At 39.1% G+C, this 24,332-nt stretch overlaps 1 protein-coding gene and 2 non-coding genes across 3 annotated transcripts; 1 reads left to right on the top strand and 2 right to left on the bottom strand.

Moving 5' to 3' along the window:
• Positions 1-3,726: 3,726 nt before the first annotated feature.
• Positions 3,727-24,237, top strand: aimp1b (aminoacyl tRNA synthetase complex interacting multifunctional protein 1b). The gene is made up of 7 exons (XM_039605748.1): positions 3,727-3,806; positions 13,722-13,816; positions 13,983-14,096; positions 21,797-21,985; positions 22,067-22,266; positions 22,610-22,781; positions 24,010-24,237. The coding sequence occupies exons 1-7, from the start codon at positions 3,775-3,777 to the stop codon at positions 24,174-24,176; spliced, it is 969 nt and encodes a 322-aa protein (XP_039461682.1). The 5' UTR covers positions 3,727-3,774; the 3' UTR covers positions 24,177-24,237.
• Positions 12,430-12,501, bottom strand: trnat-cgu. The gene has a single exon. It is a non-coding gene; the product is annotated as a tRNA-Thr (tRNA).
• trnat-cgu lies at positions 14,729-14,800 on the bottom strand. Its single transcript has one exon. It is a non-coding gene; the product is annotated as a tRNA-Thr (tRNA).
• Positions 24,238-24,332: the final 95 nt, after the last annotated feature.

The following is a 24,332-nucleotide window of genomic DNA, read 5'->3' as shown; positions in this document are numbered from 1 at the left end:
CTGACTCACCTCGAAACGGGCCGTGACTCACCTGAGATGGGCTTCTCTCGCGGGACGTTCTGTCAAACGGAGAGACGTACGGAAGCCCGTTTTTACCAGAAAAGTTAAAATAATTATGCGTTTAAACATTTACAGCTCCACTGAATCAAAGTTGTGATGATGAGAAAAAGCAGGAGTGGTGGCTAAGGCTAATGAGACTACCAATGAAACATTTTTCATTTCCTAATTAAGTAATGAATGAAGGCGACATTCATACTAAATGATGTCAGCACTCCTAGTAACACCTCAGGTATGCAGGTAAAGGAACAAAAGCCTGTCATGTCAGAAAAATAAACATTTAATTAATTGAGTCACTTTTCATCTTGAAGTCAATGATTAAAGAATGTAGATAAACAATTTAATTATTTAAATGTAGAATTATAGCTAATTAATTATTATTTTTATAAATCTATGTATATGAATAAATTGACATTCCTTTAATTTTTATGTAATTTTTTTTACACTAACATGTTTCCTGCATGTATTTGGAATAAATTAATACCTTAAAACAGAGATGTTAAGCTGATTTTACCTCTCGGGCCACATACAGCTCATGTTGATCTTAAAGGGGTCAGACACATTTAAATCCCTGTGCTATCTTAATATAAAAACAAGAAGTGTAAACAGTTTTTCTACGTGATAAAAAAATGCTCCTTTAGATAATGAAAGAAATCTCTCACCGTGACATTTTTTATTTTATTTTTTAGCTTACATATGTAAGAATTTGTAAATTACAGAAAAAGTTCTGCTAGCTCACCAGACTGGTCTATAATTATAAAACACTTTCTGTTTATTCACCTTTTTTGTGCAGTCATTGTAAAAACAGTCAATAGTAAACAACAGAGGTACTTTTGTGTCTTGTTCATGAATGTGTATGAATGGCCACAGGGAGGTTAGGGTGCTGTAAAGCTGTAAAACATGAAATCACAGTTAAAAGCCCAAAATGTGTGCCTTCCTTAACACTTTCAAAAGCCATCCGGTGGGCCTGAGTGGAGTGTGGTCGAGTCTGGTGTCCGGGCATTATGTTTGACACACTGCCTTAAATGGACTATAGTAAAAGTAAATCAGTATTATAATATGGATTAAAATATGAAACGTTTTAAAAATTAAAGTCATATAAATGATAAATAAGTCAAAAAAAAACCTACAAATAATAGGAAAAAAAATATGAATATGTATAATAAGCTCAACTTCACAAAATGCACAAAAATGAAATTTGTGAATTGATTAAAGTATTTAGTCAAATTAGTTCATTCAGCACATCTAAAAAGCAAACACTGAAGTGATGGACAGCATGCAAATCTATCAACAATCAAACAAAACCAATAACTGAAGATTCATAAAACAACAATCTACAAATTAAAGATGTAAAGATACAAATGGAGTGTTAAAGTGTCATTTAATGACGAATAAAAATAAATTTTAAAAAAATCAATAAAACAACCCATTTGAAAAGAGCCATGTTTTCAGCTGGGGTTTAAATACTGTTCGTGAGTGAGATAAGTAAGCTAATCTGAACAGCAAGACACTGAAACTGAGAATGCTCAATCAGATGTATGAGTCAGTCGGGACTCTGCAATTAATAAAAACCATAGAGAGGGGCATGAAACACTGGACTGTAAGAGATCTGATAAATATTCTGGAGCAAACTCACTTAGAATAGAATAGAATAAACCTTTAATTGTCCCACAAGGGGAAATTTGGGTGTAACAGCAGCAAGAAAGACACATATACAGACAAACAGTACACAGGACACAGAACAGAAACATACACAATTTTTACATATTTACATCAAGGACTTACATGTGAGTAACTATGTTTTAAAATAGATCCTGTATTTCACAGGATCCAAGTGTAACAATACAATAGGATGTCAATGACATTATTATTTTTATTATTATTATAATTAGCATTGTTATTGAATTATTATTGAAGTTGTCTCATGGCTCGTTGGGTTGTAGTACCAGGTTGTTCCACCAGATTTTGAGGCTGGTGTAAATTTTAAAGTAAAAATAAAATAACATATATAAAATAAAATCTAATACTGATGTTTTGTCTGCCATAACCTATAATCTAAACACACATTTCAACTGGAAGTCCTTAAGTAGTTCTTTTGTTTTTAACTACATCTGGTGGAGAGACTGTGGAATTACAGCACTGCCACTGCTAATACTAATCAGTATATTTCTCCAGCATTCCTGTAGATAAAGTGTCATGCTTATCAAGTGTGGTTATAGCAAAAGAAATAAAAAACAAAAAGCACCAACAGTATTTTTACGTTGTCATAATGAATAAAATATTCATAATGGCAATTTAGTGTTGGTCAGTGTTTTAAGTTTAAATTAAATATGTTGTTAATAATTAGAGAAAGAAACTCTGGGAAAATTAAATGTATCTTCTAACCATATGTGCCCTTTCTGGAGAAATTGTAGTGGGGTTGTCGCTAATGTCAAAGGAAAGCCCATTGGCTGCCAAGATTCTATGATGTCATCAATCAAAGGAAAGAGTCTAAAATGATTACTGTTACTATACATCTGTTGCTATGCATATGTTGCTGAGAGAAATTACGGGGGTGGGGGTGCCTAGGCCTCCACTCTGAACATTCCAGCCCTTGAACTGAATGGGAGTTAAAAAAAACAAAAAAACAACATACATTTCTTCTTCTTTTCTTTTTCTTCTTCGAGGAAGGCATCCTCGAAACCAATACGCTGCTGTAGGTGCTGCTGGATTCTGGACCTCATTTATGATTTGCTTTCACTTCCTGTAATTGGTGGCTATGGTGTGGACTTCTTTGATAAAATCTTCCTTCATGTGGTCTCTCCATGTTTTCCTTGTAACCAAGCATTACACCTTCCACTGAGCTAGTCTTGAAGAGTATCCAGTTTCCATTCATTTGGGACACGTTGCCAAATTATCAAAGTCATTGTCGAAAGGCTTTCAGTTTGCTCATGTTGGTGTTGAGTAAGGTCCACAGCTCAGATCCATGCAGATGGATCAGCAGGATGAGGGCGTGAAAAAGGCCAGTCTTGGGGGCGACATGTTATTGTTCTTTCAAATATACAGATGCAAAATTTACCCAGAAGGGTTGAAGTTTGAACAGTGTTTTTATGACGAATAGTGCGAGACCATTTTTGGAAGATTCAAATATAACTTTTTTTTCAACAACATACACTGGGAGTTTTTGCTTTGCAAGTGCATGATATCTAAACAAAAATAAAGAAATTAAGTGTATGGTAAATAACTTGTATAAAGCCCAAGCACACAAAGTGCTTTACACATGTTGCATCATTCACCCACTCATACAAGCACTTTTTTCCCTACTCACACATTCATACTTCTTATTGTACTATGGTACTATATATACAGTATAGTATATTCAGTATATTGTAATAATATTGTTATTGTGAATTTGTTTAGCCACAATAATCTGATATTGTGACAGCCATGCTTTAAACATGTAGTTAAATATTGTGACAAATCACACGATCTTCAAACTCAGTGTGTCAGCGATCAGCATCAGACATGAAAACAGCTTTCAAAAATGCACAATATTTGAATGTAAATGTACCTTCCAGTAATTTCTTCCTCTCGCGTCTTAAATAGGGAGGTGTTTGACCTTTCACCTCCAGCTGGAGATGGAAGCTGACAGCTGACACACAGCATATCAGAGGCGGACACACACTCTCTGTGAGCTTCTGTCTCTGAGCAGCCAACCGACCGACAACATCCTGGAGCATGGACAACACCGACAACCTGTTCCACCCCAGGTATGAACCCCTGAATGACTTTTAATTCTCAACAAATCACCACTTTGCTCTGTAGGTAGTCTTAAACATGGATCTGTGAGTGGAAACGCAATGGTTAAATCTATATAATTTAATTCTGAAGCCGCCGATGAACTCCTTCCATTTTTCATTGTCCGCAACATTAAAATTGTTCTGTATGTGATGTTCTTAAAATTTTTCTTTTAACTGGGAATATAAAAAGTCCTATTAAAACCTGATCATTGTCTTGGTTTTTCTTCCATGGCATTCAGCTTGCTTCTCTTTAAAAGATGCAGAAATTTGTTTTCCCTTCACTTGTTTCCTTCTCCAATATTTTATTGGTACTCGGGGTTAAATAGGAGTGTTCTCACGTGTGAGTGTGTGGTGTGCCAGTCGGTGATATTTTTAGCAGCAGGTCTCGCTGCAGCTGTTGTGTCTCTCTGCATGTCAGCCGTTCAGCAACTGCTGTGTATGTTTGGTGGTCATGAAATTGAATCTACTGATTCTATTTTTGTTTATGGACATTAATTGTAGTCTTCTTGTTTCAAAGAGACGCTCAATTTGGCGCAAGATGGTTTTCAGAGGTCTTCAGTGTTATTTTTACACTTACATTGATATTGGGTAAGCCCCCCCTCTTTCCACCAAAACAGATCTGAGCCATCAGAGTGTGGACACAGGATCACTAGGGGTGTGGTTTTGTGTAAGTGGATCCTTTAGGGCAAATCATTTCATTTCGCGGGCACAATTAAATTCCTCACGCATAGAACTCAGCAGCCGCTCGCACAATGAAGCGATTGCACATGCAAGATTGTCTGCTTTGCACACACTGATACAGTTTTATGATCTTGCTGGTATCTCTCGGCTTGGCTGCAGAGCCCAAAGTAGGACATGGCCTTACTGTAACTGTTCATTTTGATGGACACTTCAGGTTACTGTGTTAAACTGAGTTACACTGTGGCAGCGACAGAAACTCCATTTTAAACTGTTTGTTTACAATTTGAAAAAGAAAGTTTGCTGAATTATTCATTAACAGTTATTGTTTCCTGTGCAGCAGTGTAAATACCAACAACTGTCGCTGGATTATTTAATGTTGAAAAAATATTTAAACCAGAGGATTGTAAAGCAAGTTCTGAAGCCTGTGCACTGCTGTTAAATTAATCTGTTGTTCAGTATTACATAGCTTCTTTGATTTAAAAATAAAAGACAAAAAACTCATAACGAGGATCAGCAAAGGAAGTGTGGATCAGAATCTGGCAATTATACGTTTGGCCAAAATACAAACATTTAAACCTGCCAACAAAAAGCTGCTCAGTCTGCAGCAAACACATGTAACTGCACAAACATGAATGGATGGGACTTGTTTAAAACGAGCCCTAGAATTCTACAGTTTTTAAGATGCTTTTCAGTATTAAAGTGAAGCTTAGTGATAAATCAGTAAATCCACAGCTGCACAATAGAAATACAAACAGCTGTCGGTAAACTGCACTTTTAAAAAGTAAATAAATCTTCAAGACTGATGTGATGATGTGTAGCACAGATTAACTCTTTCACATTGATTTTTTGATTTGTTGATAAAAAATAACTACACAAATGTAAATATTTCATTATGAAACCTAATCCTATGTAGAAGAATTATATCAATATTAAATATAAATCAACTAAACTCTTTATGAACACTATTAGGATTTGTGAGTAAATAAGTATATATATGTGTCAAACAGAAAAGTGGATTGTTGAATATAATTGGTGAAATGAAATGATTTGCTCGGATTGTGTTTTTGCTTGCACATTTGTTATGACATAAATATAATTCCATATTTCTGATTTAATTAAGAAGTTAAATTCTGAAGAATAAGAACCTCCTTGGTGAGCTTGTCATAGACTCAGACAGGTAGCATTACCTAGCAACCTTTTTAATGGTGCGAGAACATGCGAACTGAGGAGGCAGCAGCAGTACGTAAATTGGCAAGTTACCTGGCAGAAAAGTCATGCGGAACTAATGTTTAACATCAGAATCACTTTTACGACGGAACAAAGAAATTTGCGGCAGTTACGTTAACAATATGTGCATCCACTGCATCTGCTGAAAAGCTGCAGCTGTGTGTGTCTAAGTTGACAGCTGCAATAAAGAAGTGTACTGAAAAGTGCGAACATGTGGTCGGGTCTGTCGTGCATCATTTACAGTGGTGCCCAAACCCAGGATTGGGGCATGAGAGACCCGACCACATGTTCGCACTTTGCAGTACACTTCTTTATTGTGGCTGTCCATTTACACACGTGGCTGCAGCTTTTCATCTACAGCCTACACACATCAACAACAACAACACCTAGCCGGTGAGGCGTGATTGCGGATGCCGCTCAGGTGCATCCAGCTCCCGCGCAGCTGTCCCGCAGACCACGACGCCACAGCTCTGCAGTCAAAACAGGCTCACTACAGCCACTAAGAGTCAGCACAATCTGATATCGTCGTGTTGGTGTTGTTCCCAGATCAACATAGTAAATGTTGTTCCAGGATCAACATTGGAAGTGACCAATCAGAATGTTGTGACGTCATACTTTTGCGACTTCGGGAAAAACCGCCGTAAAACAAAAAACTGTACTTAAGCTGCGAGAAACCGCCTCTGTCCGCCGATCAACGGACCCTAACCCTAACCCTAATCCCAACCCTTTAATAAATGCTAAGCAGAATTGATATTGTCCTTGCAGCATTGGAATTTCATAAATGCACGAATGGCTTGGCGCGCTAAAGAATAACGTCACAACATTCTGATTGGTCACTTGCAATGCTGATCCTGGAACAACATTTACTATGTTGATCTGGGAACAACACCAACACGACAATATCAGATCATCCCTAGGAGTCAATAGTATTAAACTCTTACTAAATTATATATTTTTCATCTCTGTTCATAAGTTTCTGGATTTCTTTTTTCAAAAAATAAGACTAAGACTGAACTTAATTTTTCTATTTTTGGCAATGTTCACATTCTGTATAACGTGTTGCTTTTTTGAAGAAGTGCTACAGACTAATGAAGCAGACTAGTGACAAAATTTACAAATAGTTGTTTGAATTGAAACTTGTTTAAAACAAAAATTACTGAATGATTCATTGTGAATGAGTTTATTATCTAAATAAAGTTGCAGCAAGCTTTTCCATCATTGCCTTGGTAGATGGGGCATGAAAATATTTCTTCCTGCCATGGGGGGAATGATGTAAAAAGTTGGAGAACAACTGGTTTAAGAGGACGCAAATGCAGGTGATGCAAGGAGACATGAACTTTATAACAAAAGGCGAGCCATTTATTAAGTCCAAACATGAAGGTACAAAATATGAGAAACCAAAACCAATAGCTAATCTAAACTAGGAAAAAAACAAACTAAGAGCAAAGCACAGGGACTGTGGAAAAGGGGGAACACAGGGGAAGACAAACAGAAGACCTGACAATGAACAAAGGGAGACAGAGGACTTAAATGCACAGAAGATTCAAGATTCTTTATTCGTCACATGCATAGTTATACAATCCTGCAGCAGCGTTCTGCTGTACGGATCACTCTCTGAAGAGCTTTTTGGTCCTTAACACAGCTGTTCCCAAACCAGGATGTGATGTTCTGTGTGAGGATGCTCTCCACAGTGCCTGCATAGAAAGTCCTGAGCATCACTGGCAAGACCCTGAACTTCCTCAGTTGTCGGAGGTGGTACAGGCGCTGTCTAGCCTTTTTGGACTGTATCTAAATGTGGTCAGACCATGTCAGGTTTGAGGAGATGTGGACACCGAGATACTTGAAGGACTGCACCCTCTCCACTGGAGCTCCATTGATGATAATGGGCTTTTAGTCCCTGTGCTGACTCCTTCTGAAGTCCACCACCTTGGTCTCCTTGGTCTTGCCGAGGTTCAGATGGAGATGGTTGTCCTGGCACCATGATGCCAGATTCTTCACTTCGTCCATGTAGGCCGCCTCATCATTGTTGGAGATGGCGCCCAACACCACTGTGTCATCAGCAAACTTCACAATGGTGTTGGAGCCATGGGTGGCCACACAGTCTGAAGTGTAGAGGGAGTAGAGCAGTGGCGAGAGTACACACCCCTGTGGTGCTCCTGTGTTGATGTTAATGCTGTTAGAGACGCATCTACCCACCCCCACCACCTGAGTTCTGCACGTGAGGAAGTCCAATACCGATGCACGCAGACGGCTGTTGAGTCCTAGATCCCTCAGCTTTGTGAACAGTCTGCTTGGCACTATTGTGTTAAATGCTGAACTGTAATCAACAAACAGCAGTCTCACATAGTTACCCTGTTTCCTTTCCACGTGGCTAAGGGTGGTGTGCAGGACATGGGCAATGGCATCCTCTGTGGATCTGTTGGCTCGGTAGGCGAACTGGAGTGGATCTGTGGTGTTTGGAATGGAGGAGGAGATGATGTTCTTCGGCAGCTTCTTGAACACCTTCATTACTACCGAGGTCAGTGCAACTGGCCGGTAGTCTTTTAGGGATGAGGGCTTGTTGTTCTTGGACACAGGGATGATGGTGGATCTTTTGAAGCATGTAGGGACCACAGACTTTGCCAGGGACTCATTGAAGATGGAAGTGAACACACCTGCTAGCTGGTCAGCACAGCAGCGCAGCATACAGCCGGTGATGCCGTCAGGCTCCGCCGCTTTCCTTTTGTTCACTCTCCTCAGTGCCGCTCGGACGTCGTGCTTAGGGATGGGTATCGTTGCTTAAGTGCCGGTGCTTAAACGGTGCTCAAACCGGTGCTTAAAGAATGGAAAACACAAACTTTGTCCTAAAACCTCATGTTTAGCTGTGTTTTTTTTGTAAAAAGATAACAATGTTAGCCTTTTCTGCAGCTATAGGGCATATATGGTATCACTCTATCAAACAAGAAGACAGCCGCATGTAACTACGACAGTGTTTGCTAGTTCACCTTACGTGCATTAATTTAATAACGTGGTTAGCCCACTCAACATAAATTACACACGAACAACATTAAGCTACTCACCCAGAGAAGAACGGCTGCTGCTGCCATCATCATCCGTCATCATTTCTGCTACACTGGCAGGGCTAGGGGCCAGGACTCTACTCTTCGGGTTCTTGGGGGATGTTGCTAACTCCGGGTCCGATAACAGGCACCACACCCGCAGTAGATGTGCTCGGTGTGAGGTCTTGCAGCAAGCTAACAAATACGGTGCATTTCTCGGCTGTAAAAAGAACGCTATGTGTCGCCAGGTATTTCATCAGATTCGAGGTGTTACCTCCTTTGCACAGTATCACCTTAAAGCACTTGTTGCAGGCTGCTGAGTTTGCATCTTTTGCTGTGAAATACAGCAAGACTTTTGACCGCTTCGCCTTGGGCACTTTTAATCTGTAGCTCTGCTCTAAAAGAACCTACGTACCTGGGCCTGCCTACTATCCTTGGAAAGGTAAAATGACTGGCTAGAATCCAAAGTGTATGACATCTCAAGAAAAAAACAAGCACAGAAATAAAGCACCGAAACGTGAGCTGCTTTTCGGTCTGGTTACTACTGTTTATATCAGAACCGATACCAGTACTCATCCCTAGTCGTGCTCCGCGATGTTGATCACTGGTCCCTCGCTGATGACGTCATTGTCCTCAGTTGTCAGGTGGTAGTTAGCTTTAGCTGCCTGGATAACCTCGAAACAGGCGTAGAATTGGTTCAGCTCGATGGTGAATGCAGAGTTGGCGTTGATCGGCGCAGTGTCCCTGGCTTTGTAATCCATGTAACCCGAAGTGGATTACATGGATTACAAAGGGAACACAGTTGATACAAATGAACATGATGCCCCAGGGGAAGTAAAACTAAACACACTGAACATGGACCACAAGACTGTGAAAATATAGTAAGAAACACTGAAACGTAGAGTGACACATTAACTTGACACAGGAAGAAAGCTAGAAGAGACAGGGAGTGAGGGAATATGAGAGAGCACAGATGAAAGCACAACACAACAACGACGCGATACAGAAAACATGATAGACAGAAAATGGGGAATGACACAGGTTTAAGAAAACAAGGGCTGGGAGTAATATAAACTTGACATGACAACCAAAGACTAAAATAAATGACAAAATGAACACTTTACAAAGAAATCAGAAAAAACATCACAAACTCCAAAACTGGGTCAAATCACCCAGAACCATGCCATAGTACTCCTCAAATCATGAGCAGTTTTCACAGTCATATTATCCTCCTGTGGTGCTGTGTTGATGGAACATCTGCATAAATGCCAGGACTCAATTTGCACAAAAAGCTCCTGCACAACAAGATGATCACCTACCTTTTTTAATGTTTTAACTTTTTTACGGCACAGACTTTGACTTTTTTACAGCACAGGGACAAGAAAAGTGGAATCAATGATGGCACATTTCATATAAACCCAACAGGATGCCTCTATGATGTCACCCGCTGGTACTGAATTCTGCATTTTGAAGCATCAACATTAACATCATGGCTGCTGCCATGGCGATTCTTTTTTAATCACAACTGAACATTTTAACACGGGAGACTCAGGTTTAGAGCCTCAAGTGGGCATTTAAGGAACTGATTTTAAGCACAAATGTTGCCTCTCTTTCATCAGTTACCGTGTAATTAACCAGATTACCTCACTTGTTAACAAAGACTTTTGCTACTGGCATGTTTGTTTTTACTTGCTTCATTATCACTTACAATAACAGTAGCAGTAAAAGGAGATATTTGCTTTAATACTACAGAGATAAGTGTGTTGGTGACATTGGAGTGTGCTTGTGTATGTAAATGCTGACCGCACTGCAGCGGAGAGCTCTGTCAGGCGTTTTTACATTTATCTTTATGCAAAAAGTCTGGCTTCTCTGAACTATTTCTTTCTCCACAGATAACATCTGTGTAAACTTTCCTGACAGCTATTTTTGTGCTTTAATGTCTTCGTTAAGCTGCTGACACACTCACACTGACCTCTCACCTATCATTTAGACTCTTTCCACCTTCTGGCCTTTTGCTTCAGCTGAAGCTCTTTTGTGTAATATGAGGTCCCCATAAAGAATATTAATGATATAGATTAGTGAGCAAATGAGAATGAGTTCGCAGATGTGTAGAAAATGTAGGAAGGCTTATTTTTAAATGTCTCTGGCTCTTCTTTTAACAATTGCCACACTGTTTTTGACCTCTTTTGCCTTACACTCTAAAAGCAGAAAAACATGCTACAGATTTTCAGCCCACTGCATATGCAAACCCTTCAAAATCAAAAAATTAAAACTATGTGGCTAACTAAATATGTAAATTCATAGTTTTGGGGGGTAACTTTGATGAGTTTTTACAAATCAACGAGTAAGTGGTGTATCCAAGCATCCTCTTGTGTGAGAAACCAACCCGCAACTTCTCCAAAATTGCCCAAATCTACCAGAGTATTAAAGCACACAATGTCCAAGGAGCAAGGAGCTGCCAAAAAGCTGCCAAAAAAAGCATGTTAAGCATGAAATATTCAAATCATGTGAGCCTTTTTAAATTCTTTGTGGATGTTTAGGCGCCATATAAACACAATTCATTAACATTTGATAGAACAGTAGAAATATGTTTCTCCTCGAGCTCCAAATAAACAAACAAGCACAATTTAATTCACTTTATGTACAGAATTCACCTGCTTGCTGCATACATGCTACTACTGCACATTCACCTAATGTATATATTATATATAATGTCCCCCCCTTTTTTTTTGCAGAAGTTGAGGAGCGTGACAGGTTACATTTCACTGTGTGTTATACCTGTATAACTATGCATGTGACGAATAAAGAACCTTGAACCTTGAACCTTGAATTTCTGGATATATTTAAATAAAAGTATTCATAATGCAGAGGTGGCCAGTGAGTTTGATGTCTGATCAAACAGGAGTGCTGTGTGGTGACTCATTTAAGTTTTGATCCAAAAAGCCCACAAACAAACATCCTGCCTTTGATTAGCTCTGACATTTCACACTGTGTGTTTATGTGCTCCCCTTAGGCAAAGACAAACCCTTTACTTCCCCTCCTGTAAGATATCATCTATATAAACATTTCATCAGCACATTGGTGACATCATCTCCTGTTTGATTTGTATAATGTCAATCATTAAGTAGTTAAGCTGCATGAAGGTTTGCCACTCTGTACTTTGGATCCTTGTGGGACTCTGCATCCCACAGGAGACATCTCTAAATCTATAAATATACTCTACCACCTTTGCTGCTATAATAGGATCCATTCTTCTGAGGATCTTTCCTGTTCATCTTTGTTGCTTAAGAAGGCCCACTTAGGAAAACCACATTTTTTAAATGCTTGTATAGTGTATGTCCTTCTGCTTCAGAGGGAATGTGCTCTGTCTGATGGTGTAAGATCCTGATAATCCCGTATGTTCCAGTAGGTTGTGGGAGTCAGAGAGCAGGCACCGTCCTCTGTGTGGATTTCACCAATGATTCTTCCATCCTCCCCAAAGATGTTTTGCTTCAAAATACCAGCATTTTATACTCAAATCCTCCAATTTGATTGGAGGATGTGAAGTAAGGTTTTTGCCTGTAGTGTCTCTAGCTCCTATGAATTCCAGCAGTTATACATCACTTTAAAACAAAGCAGAACACCAAGGTAGTTTAATCATTGACATAAGGCATGAATGGGGTTTGAACCCATGATCTTTGGTTTACGAGACCAATGCCTTACCACTTGGCCATCATGCCATGTTTTTTTGTTTTGTTCATTACTATTCATCTCCATTGTAGTCAGTTCTAAGCTGGAAACAAATACAACATCTTGGAAAGCTAAAGCATTAAGATTTCTAATGCCAATAACATGGCATTAGTGAATTCAGCAACTAAGAGGTGTGGCTTGTCTTGCCTATATTGTTGCGTATAATGAGTTTATTATTGTCTAGTAATCTAGCCAAGTCCTAAGTAGATATAGACATAGACTTCATTTAATCCTACAATGGGGAAATTCACTTGTTAGAGCTGCAGGAGATAAAGTAAATTAGAAATATATATGTGTATGTATGTATGGATGGATATATATAAAAAAAAACTAACAGGAAAACCCCTCAGTCAGAAAAGACCTCAGTTTGCTTTGCAGATGGAGCTGACTTTGGCCCTTCTCGAACAAAGCATGACTGTTGCGTATATGTCAGAAATTTGTATATGTCAGCCACCTCAATGTCCAAGCCATAGATGTTCACCAGTGTGATGGCTGGTGGATTTCTCTGGAAGTCAACCAACATCTCTTTCATCTTACTGGTGTTGATGTGCAGATTGTTCACACCCGATGACCCATATACGCTAGATAATTTCCCTCAGATACACATCCAATGATGGCTGTATCATTAGAGAACTTCTGGAGGTGACAGTTAATGGCATTGCATCTGAAGTCCAGTGTGTAAAGAGGACCTGAGAGCGAACCATTCCCTAAAGGGGCCCTGTGCTGCATGCCACCACCTCAGACACACTCCTCACACACTGTAGTCTGTTGGTGTGGTAATCGATAGTCCATGTAGTCAGATGACGGTCGACTCCCAATCCTTCCAGCTTCTCCCTCAGCAGTGCAGGTTGAATTGTATTGAAGTAACTGGAGAAGTTGAAAAACATGACCCTCACAGCGCTTCCACTGCTTTCAAGTTAAGACCACAGGCGTGAAGTGGTTAGCCTCCCAGGGGGGCACAGTCTTTGGTACTGGAAACTCAACAATAGTAACAAAATAACAACTGCTGCGTCTGGAATGTTTTCAAGCGCCATCCATTGATGTTCTGAACCACTTATCTAGTTCATGGTTGTAGTAGGATTTATCCCAATTGCACAGCTCTCTATTATATAACCTGTATGACATTTCATTGTACCTGAGTAAATTAAATTAGATTCCTCCTTTAGATCAGTGTCAGTAATTATGGTTATTTGTCTGTTTTGTTTGTCAGTCTGGAAGCCGCTGTCATGAAGTTGGATCCAGAGGATGGCGAGCAGATCATGGAGTACTTTAAAACCCATGCTCTGCTGACCAGAGAGAAAGCTCGTAAGACAGAAGAGCAGAGTTTGTTTACCATTCAGTTATTCATCAGCCAAATTATAGACTCAATCACTGACTCTAAAGCCATTGTAATTTTTTAAATGAATGACTAATGATCAGTTTAAGGCTTATCTATCAAGAGGTAATGGTAAACCTTCTTTGTGTGTTTCAGTCCTGCAGGCATCGGTCAGAGAGCAGAAAAAGCTGCTGGTGGAAAATGCCAAACTGAAGAAGGATATTGAACAGCTGAAAACGCAGCTGCAGGAAAAACAGAGGAGACGTGCCGGTACGTACACTTTTCATACTGCCATACAGCATAATAAATAGTTATTGAAACTGTAACAGGTCAGTTTTGGCTGCAATGTGTGGTGACTTTCACAGAAAAGCAAGGAAAGACAAATGGCCCCAAAGATATTAAGACATTAGACAAAGATATTAAGACAAAAGACTTAAATATGCAACTGAGGTAGTGTCTCATTAAATTTACAGTTAGTGAAAGTAAAATATCCACAGAAATATGAGTTATTGTTTTAAAGCTGACATGTCACTTGACATCTTGCCTGTACCAAAACACCACAGGCTGTAAGCAGTGTCTTAATACTTGGCAACCATGCCATGTCTACACTACTTCATTTTTATTGCCACAACTTTCTTTGGAAATGGAACCTTCCCTCCCACCTAACCTGTCCAGTTTATGGTGGGCATGTGTATCCTATCCTAAATCTCTTAGTGTGAGAATTTGGTTAAATAGGGCTAAGAAGCAGATTTCTCTCTTTGTAAGTCTAATTTAGATTTCTTATATTGCAAGTTTTGCAAACTGTTGTATTTGGGTAAGAAACAGGGGCAGTGTATCATCAAACATGGACACATCAGTCTCTACACATAGCCCATATGCTTACTGTTACAAACTCACGCTAAAGGCATGGATGGGGATCGAACCCATGATCTTTGGTTTACGAGACCAACGCCTTACCACTTGGCCACCATGCCTGCTGTAGGTTGGAGAGAGGATAGATCATCTATCACTCCTCTAGTGCCTTGTCAGTTAAGTGTAATACAGTTGGATTTTAATGCTTAAACTCTGTCACTTGGACCAGTTTTTGTCTTCAGGTATGGTTACATCACATTCTGAGCCCGTGTTTTTTGTTCTTAACTGTCATTAACACATTCATTGGCCCCTTTCCTTCCCCAAGAATTCTAATTATAAGACAACTTTACGCAACACAGAGACAGTAGTCTCTGAACATCAGCAAGTGACTTTAAACTTTGGTGATGCCTAATAAAGGCTTTTGTTTGCAGCAAAGCTAAGAAACCAAATAATCTCATAAAACAACAAAGACTAGCATCGTTACTGACTTAAGTAATACCCTGTGATGTGACACGTCTAGAGGTATGCAGCATGCAACATCTCAAGGAAGCACTAAAGGCATGGAGGGGGATTGAACCCATGCTACTTGGTATAAGACACCAATGCCTTACCACTTGGCTACCACACCTCAATGAAAGAATGCATTGTTTACACCAACTCTGACCCTATTACCTGATTGCTGCAGCAGAAATTAATACATATTAGAACAGCAAACACATACAGACATTCCTTTCTTTTGAAATCACTGTTCTCTCCATTATTTTGAGAATTCTACCATTTTGCCTGAGTGGTGGAACTTCAGGTTCTTCTGCTGCTGAAGCCCATCTGGTTCTAGCTTTGATTTGTTTTCCATTCAGAGATGGTCCTCTGCATACCTTGGTTGCAATGACTTTGGAAAATCAGATGTCAAAGACAAAAAAAAGTCCAAAAACCTTTACTTTGCCCATACCAGAAAACCCCACTCAAGAAGAAAAGAAAGTTGGATTAGGTTGTATAGGATACATCAGTACGACAAGTCAAATTTCAACATTAAATCCAACACTAACAATACAAGACACTTCCTTTGGAAACAGACTCAAAAGGCAGGGATGGGGGTTGAAGCCATGATTTTCAGTTTTCAAGACCAATGCCTCACCACTGGGCCACCATACCACTGTCTTTGCAGTCTTTTGTCATACTTAAGTGGAAACATTAAGGCTGAAGTCAGGCATAGGTCCATGCTTATTGTAGCCATTCCCACAACACAGTTGTTAGGAATTTGTCTTGGTGTGGTCACATATATGACAAAGGACATCCAAAAATATAGAATAATGCATGATGCAGTATGCAAGAATACAACCAACATATCAAGAAAATAAAAATACTGCAATATATAAGAGTACAGAATCTGTACCTATTCTGTGATTTTGCACAAAAGGGTATAGTGCAGACAACAGAAAGGAGCAGGTCATAGTGCAAATGATTCAGATAATAATTGCATGTACCAGTGCTGCTCAGTGCTGCTTTTACCATCCTGGTGATACTGGTGGAATAGTGTGATTAGTGAAATTCCTTTGTCATGTCATACCCAATTAAGCACATAAAAGGCCTGGAGTGGATTTCAGGTGTGTTGCTTACATTTAGAAGATTTTGCTGTGAACAGACAACATGAGGTCAAAGAAGCTCTCCATGCAGTGAAACAAGCTTCTTTAAGCTGTAAAGATAGAAAAAACTAGAAAAATTTGCATTTCCTGCGAAAATGCTGTGTGGATGCTGTAAAGCTGAAGCTGTCTGCTGAAACTAGCTGAAAAAGCTGAAAAAGCTGAAATTGTAAAAACTTTGCCGAAACATAAGAACTTTGCAAAAATGTAATTACTTAGCAGAACTGCAATATCTTAGAGGAAACATGATACTTGGCAGAAACACAATAACATAGCAAAATTTAGCAGAAACATGATAACTTCTCAGAAATACAAGAATTTAGGAGAAATAGTATAAGATAATAGAAATAATATATTTAGCCAAAAATACTTAAACATTACAGAAATTTTATGATTTAGAAAAATATTACGACACAGCAGAAATATTGTGATTTAGCAGAGACACTGTGATGTACCATGAATACTTTAATTTTGCACAAATACTATGTTTTAGCACAAATACTATCGTTTGGCAGAAATACTATGATATAGCTTAATAACAATGATTTAGAACGAATACTATGATTGAGCAGAATAGTAATAACTTAAGTGGAAATATTGGAAAAGTAAAATGACCAGCTGAAAGAAAATACAGAACATGGTTAAGTTCCCTCAAAACTAATTGTTGTTCACCTGTGAAAAGAAACTAAAGAAATAAAAATAAATTTTAAAAAACCCAAGAAAGAACAGCCAACAGATACATACAAAATCAAATATGGACATATGGACACACAAATGCACAGAGAGAGAGACACACACAGGGTCTATGCCGGTCAACCAGTCTGAATATATTATATTTTTATCCAACAATGAGATGCTGCCATAAAAAGGGTCGGTCTCTCTCTCTCTCTCTCTCTCTCTCTCTCTCTCTCTCTCTTTCACACACTCACACACACACAGCAGCAGCAGCAAGTGAAGAGGGGCTGTTAACAGCATGTTTCTAGCTCAGTCAAACAGCCGGGAGCTGCTCAATTGGAATCCACCAATCAGAGAGGTTGCCTGTTTCCCACCTAAAAAGCTGCTACTGATGCAGCCTTTTACACACACACACAGGCACACAGAGAGACCAGCTTTTTGCAGTCTATTTCTCATATTGAGGATTCCCCTCAAAGAAATGGCCATAATTTCCTAACCTTAGGGTCTAGAACGGTTATTCTTAGACCGTTTTGTTCAGAAGAGATGGGGGAATCTTCAAGTGTTGACAATTTATCATTAAAAATATGAATCATTAGAGATATGACATAGATGATTGGCTGGCTTAGAAATCGTGAAGGCCCCAACAGGCAAATTTGAGTGTACCAGCTCTCACAGACGATTGGCTGGTTGGAAGCCAGGCAGGCCTCGATATGTAAATTTGAATGTTCCAGCCCTCAGATATGATTGGCTGGCTGGGAAGCCATGCAGGCCCTGATATGTAAATTTGAATGTTACAGTTCTCACAGAGGATTGGCTGCCTTGGGAGCTGGCAGAAATATATAGAAATACTATGATTAAGCAGAAATACTACATTTAGTAGAAATACTATGTTTTAGCAGAAATACTATAATTCAGCAGAAATAATATATTTAGCACAAATCTTATAAAATAGCAGAAATAGTATGATTTAGCAGAAATACTGTATTTAGCACAAATACTGAAAATTAGCAGAAATATGATTTAGCAGAATAGTAATAACTTAAATAGAAAAATTGGAAACGGAAAATGGACAGCTGAAAAAATGCTGAACACAGTAAGGGTCCCTCAAATGTACTTGTTCAATGGTAAAAAATTGGCCAAAAAAAAAAAGAAAGAAAAAGAAATAACAGCCTGCAGATACACACAATCACAAATATGGATACATATGGAAACACACATGCACAGAGGGACATACACACACACACACAGGATCTAATCCAGTCAACCACTCTAAATATATTCAATTTGAATCCTACAATGAGATGCTCCCATAAAAAGGCTCTCTCTCTCTCTTTGTCACACACACACACACACACACACACACACACACACGCACGCACACACACACACAGCAGCAGCAGCAGCAAGTGAACAAACACGGGCTGTACATACAGTGTTTCCTGTATGTTTCTAGGTCAGTCAAACAGCCTGAAGCTGCCCAATTTGAATCCACCAATCAGAGAGGCGGTGTAGTTTCCCGCCAAAACAGGTGCACCAAGTGCAGCCTTTTACACACACACACAGCACAGTGAGAGACCGGCTTTTTGCAGTCTATGGTTGTGTCCAAATTCATGGGCTGCATCCTCCTGAGGACCCAGCCTTCGCGGTCTACGTGGGCCAGGTCCTCAGAAGGTCGGGTAGGCCGGAAGTAAACGGCTGTGAAATTGGACGGTCTAGCCTTCTGATTAACGTCACCGCTGTCTCGGTGGAGTTTAATAAACTCAGCCGTCTGCTCCTTGCTATGTAAAATATAACAGGACACTGGCATAAATTCTCGACCATCTCACACTTCTGTTTAATCAGTTTTCTGTTTGATGTTTATTCAGCTGTGTGAAAACCACCCGGGGGATTAATAAAGTTTTATTTTATCTAATCTAATCTAATATCTTTAATCTCAGCCAAACCGATTTACTCACGAACAAATAAAACACTGAAAAAAGCCAAACAATATCCTTTTTAGGTTGTCTAAGTGACTTATATATTACGTTTAACCTGAGTCCGCGGTGATCTGAAAATGATGTGCCGGGAGTTGTGCCGTTCTCGGCGGCTTCAGTGACCCTCGAGGTCTCGGTTAGCTATCAAGCCGGTGGGTAACAGACGTCTCCGAAAACGTCGAAGCACTTTTGCAAATATGCGATATCTTGATAAACCGAGCAGATATTTGACGTTTACACAGCTACATTCTCGCCTGAAAATATGTTAAAAGTTTATTTTGTGACCCAGAAAGAATAATAAGAGTAATTTTAAAACTTGGTAGCGGCCGCCATTGCTGGAAACTGGAGTTTGGCTGGGCCGCGCTATGAATTCTGGGATATGGTGGGCCACGAAGGACACACCTAACCCATCCTTCAAATTCGGGGAAAAGGAGGACGCATTTGTCAGCTGCATTCGGAGGAGTCTACGAATTTGGACAGCCTTCGGCGCGTCGCTGTGACATAATCGGTCTACAAATGCGGCCTCAGGAGGATGCAGCCCATGAATTTGGACACGACCTATTTCTCATATTGAGGATTCCCCTCAAACAAATGGCCATAATTTCCTAACCGTAGGGGCTAGAACTGTCATTCTTAGACCATTTTGTTCAGAAGAGATGGGAGAATCTTCAAGTGTTGACAATTTATCATTAAAATATGAATTATTAAAGATATATGACTTCTAATGTACCATAACTGAGTAGAGGAGAAGCGAAAACTGCCTTGACTTGCCCTCAAACAACGTTTTGTAACTCTATATCTATTTGGAGCATCAATATCATTCTTTCACCGTAAGAGACAGCAGGCTTTGGTGAACAATCATGGAAATTTTCAGGTCTCTGTGGAAATCCATCAAAAAGATATGACGAGAGGAAAAAGTGCCTCATTTCCAGAGTTTGAAATCTGAAGAAATCTGAGCGAGGGACGAATTTCCTGCCCTCAAACAAATGTAATTCATAGCCAAACGATAGTAGGTGATTAAAAAATTCTTGAATTGTGAGCGTCAGGAGTGTCTGAAGATATATTGGCACAAGCTTCATGCCTTAACTTCGTTTCGTTAAGGAGATATGACGATTCGAAAATGCCTCTCATTAGAGAAATCCAGCAGTGATTTTATACAAACTCTCTCCATTGAGTTTCTATTGAGAGTTTTCAGACTTTGTGTTGCTCTGAGACGATTTGCCAAATATCTGTAACTCCCATGACAATGATAGTGACATTTCCTGAAAGCCAGCAAAAATACTTACGTTTTGATGTATAATTTGTGGGGGTTAAGTGAAAATTGAGCAAGTAGTAAGAAGTTGTTCGGACATGAAGAAAAGATTCAGAAAGGACCAGTTGCCACTCAAAGCCAACTGCATAGCAACCATAACAATGCATGTATTTTCTGAAAAATCATGAAGATGAAACTGAAAACTTAAAGAGGGACAAGATTAAAACAGTAACAGATATGAAAAAGCTGAATCATACATGAATAGCCCAATACTTTGAGAACATTTTAAAGTTTGAATGGTTGTTCTACCTGAAACTATGACAAAGTAGTGACGTTTCAAAAGCAAGCAAGTTTTAGCAGAATTTTGGAAATTTCCCATTCATTTCAATGGGACAAAAAAATTGTATAAAAAGCTTAATATTTTAAAAAGTATAATAGTCATAACTACCAAAAGTCATAGCACCCATCTCCAGAAATAGCAGAATATTGTTAAATTTGAATGGTGAAAATAGCACAAATTGTGGAAGTAGTTAAAGTCCAAAAAACGTATGGAAGCAACTTGAAGAATAAGAATAAAGTATAAAGAGAAACAGGAACTCAATAGTGTGGATGCTTAATCAGCATCCACACAAAAAATCTGAGAAATTGCTACAATACTTGGTGTGGCCCATGGCTTGGGTGTGCATTCATCCCAGTGGCACCGGGACACAAGTGTTTATTGATGATGTGACACAGGACAGATTGAGCCGAATGAATTCTGAGGTGTTCAGAGACATACTGCTTAAATCCAGCTAAATGCAGTTAAATTGATTGGGCGGTGTTTCATAATACAGATGGACAATGACCCCAAAACATACAGCCAAAGCAACCCAGGAGTTTATTAAAGCAAAGAGGTGGAATATTCTTGAATGGCCAATTCAGTTGCCCAATCTTAACCCAACTGAGCATTTCACTTGTTGAAGACTAAACTTCGAACAGAGAGGCCCACAGACAAACAGCAACTGAAAGCTGCTGCAGTGAAGGCCTGGCAGAGCACTAAAAAGTAGGAAATGCAACATCTGGTGATGTCCATAATTTCAAGACTTAGGGCTGTCATTGCCAGCAAAGGGTTTTCACCCAAGTACTAGAAATGAACATTTTATTTTTATTTATTTAATTTCTCCAATTTATTCTGAGCCCTTGAAATGAAGGAATTGTGTTAAAAAATACTTTAGTTCCTCATAGTTTTATGCAATCTTTTTGTTTAACCCACTGAATTAAAGCTGAAAGTCTGCACTTCAACTGCATCTGAGTTGTTTCATTTAAAATTCAATGTAGTAATGTACAGAACCAAACTTAGAAAAGAAAGTAGTCTTTGTCCAAATATTTATGGACCAAACTGTACAAACAGAGTCTCTCAGAAAGACGCAGACAGCTATGTCTGATTTTTTCCCTCTCTTCCAGAGGGAAACATTTACTTTAAGTTGATAGAAAAAATGTTATCAAGTCAGAATCCTTGGGTTTTATCCACAAGATAAGTGTAGCCAGTGATTTCGTGGATTTATTTGCTGATGAGGCGCTGCCACGTCTTTCTTTCAGCCAAAAGTTTGCTCTCTACGGCTCCGCCTCCTCAGACCCCTAACCTGACCTCCACCATGGCTGCCAATCAACCATCTTCACCTGCTGGTGCAACAGCTGCTTTTCCAGTCAATCCTCTTCCTTCTTCCTCCTCCTCCTCACATGAGCGGAGAGACAAACACAGTAGGAGGAGGAAAGCAGAGAGGAAAGGTGAGAGTAGCGTGAAAGAGTCCAATAAAATGAGAAAGCCAAAAATATAAATACAATTACTGACTCTCTTTGTCTCCTCAGCTCGTTCAACCTCAGACCTTCTTTCCCTGGGGGTGGAGTCACAGGTTGACGTGTCACGACTTGACCTGAGGGTGGGACGAATCCTTAGCGTCCGCCTCCACCCGCTGGCTGAAGCCATGATTGTGCAGGAGGTGGACGTGGGAGAAAACGGTCCCCGGACGGTGGTTAGCAAGGTGGGACAGGAAATAATTCCTGAGGAGGTAACGTGACTTTATACTGAAAACTATCATCCACCTTGTTATTGCTTTAAATAGGCTATATGCTGTATACTAAATGAAAATACAATATTAATGACAATATTACTGTTATGATTTAACATTTTTTGTCAGAATACTGACATTTTTTTCCAGTAGTAATATTTATGACATTTATTATTCTTAATTAACATTGTTTTAAAAAAAAATATTATTAGTTAATAAAAAATGATAAATGTATAATTTGCCCTTAACATAGACTGCTTAGCATTTCGAGTATTTTTGACTTTTCTACTAAATAACTTTTATTTAATGCTTACAAAACAAAATAATTTCTTTCTCTCTGCAGCTTCAGGGCTCTTTAGCTGTGTTGCTATGCAACGTCAAGGCCTGTAAGCTGAAGGGCGTGGTCTCCCAGGCCCGCCTCCTCTGCTGCTGCACCTCTGATGACTGTGTTGAACTGTTAGTTCCGCCCACAGGCTCCACCCCAGGAGACAGGGTCACTTTTCTCAACTACCCTGGTAACAATGTAGCATTAAAATATATGAACACAGTGACTGAGTTAAACAGATTTTTAAAAGCAGTTTATCAGCGTGATTGTAACTCAAATTAAACAGACACAGGGAAATTTATTTCTCTGCCAACAGTTTTTAAAATCGTAAACTGACAAAAGATTCTGATACCATCTTCTGAAACATGAGTGAAAAAAAGAAAATGTTGCAGAAATTTATCAATTTGTTATTAAATTAGACTTACTTTTTTTCATAATGTCCTTTGAGGGTAAAGCAGGAGGTACTTACTGTATATAGTGCTTCTTATGACAAGCCTCATTCGGACATATATTGATATGAACACATTTTTTCTGCTTAACCCAACATTCACACTCTGGTGGATATAGCAGGCTTCAATATCATGTTCAAGAATACTTTGACATGTAAAAAAGGAGCCAGGGAGCTAACCACTGACCTTCTAATTAGCAAATGACCTCCATCATATGATTTTAAAAAGTTATTGTCTAAAAATGTTAAAAATTAAGTAAACATCAATGTAAAAGTCCACAACTTTCTATACTTTTCTGACCCAAAGATGCGAAGCAGTAACAAGTATGACTGAAAAAATCACTGGAAACTGCCCCTTAGCGAAGAATTTGATCAATCATTCGAAAGTGGGCTTAAAGAGAAAGGAGTTAAAGTAGCTTGTGTCTGACAGAAATAGAGAATATAATAATAGAGATTTATAGTAAAGTATCTGGAGAGCTAGAAACAATTAGGATGTCTGCTCTTCCAACACTGTTTGACATGACCTTTTTTCACTTTATTCCTTATGTGAATAAAAGAAAAATCAAATCATTTGACTCATCGTGAATGACTGAAGACGTAAAACTTGTACTGTAATTCATCTTGATGCAAATTTCTAATACATGTTATAAACCAAACAATATAGATGCAATATATGCTTCTTGGGCTCTGGTGTAACAACGACAGAGATTTGCATCTTATTAATAATCATTAACACAGTAATGATAATTTTCAGGACTAGAAGAAATCCAGTCATGTCATTATCAGTTAAAACCTTCATAGTTGATGCAAGAAGCCATAATTTTTTTTTCCAGTGAATAAAATACATTTCTTTTTAAAATGTTTTAAAACTTGTTTTTTAAAAGTAGTAGACAGAGTCCTTGTTTTGTATCCTCACCACAAAAACTTTTTTTTTCACTTTCCTTCACTGTCTCTCTCTTCCTGTGTTCAGGTGAGCCAGACAGGGAGCTGCAGTCCAAGGAGAAGGTTTGGGAGCTTCTCCAGCCGGACCTGCAGGTTGATGGCAGGGGCGTGGCTAATTACAAAGGATGTAGCTTTGAGGTGAAGGGCAAGGGGCTGTGCCGGGCCCCCTCCCTCACTAACTGCATCATCAGATAGAAATTTGTGTACTTGAGAAAAATCTTGTGCAGCGCTGCGGTACATGCTTACTGTGATCAGGCATCTGTCTCCTCAGGTGTTTTGTTAATGAAGAGTTTAAAAAACTTGTCACTGTGTGGTGTCAGTGATTTCTGTTCAAACACAAAGCAGTTAAAG

The sequence above is a fragment of the Oreochromis aureus genome, linkage group 3 (assembly GCF_013358895.1).
Source record: "Oreochromis aureus strain Israel breed Guangdong linkage group 3, ZZ_aureus, whole genome shotgun sequence".
NCBI classification, from domain to species: domain Eukaryota; kingdom Metazoa; phylum Chordata; class Actinopteri; order Cichliformes; family Cichlidae; genus Oreochromis; species Oreochromis aureus.
The sequence above is the reverse complement of the archived record's forward strand: the minus strand, read 5'-3'. Positions and strand labels throughout refer to the sequence as shown.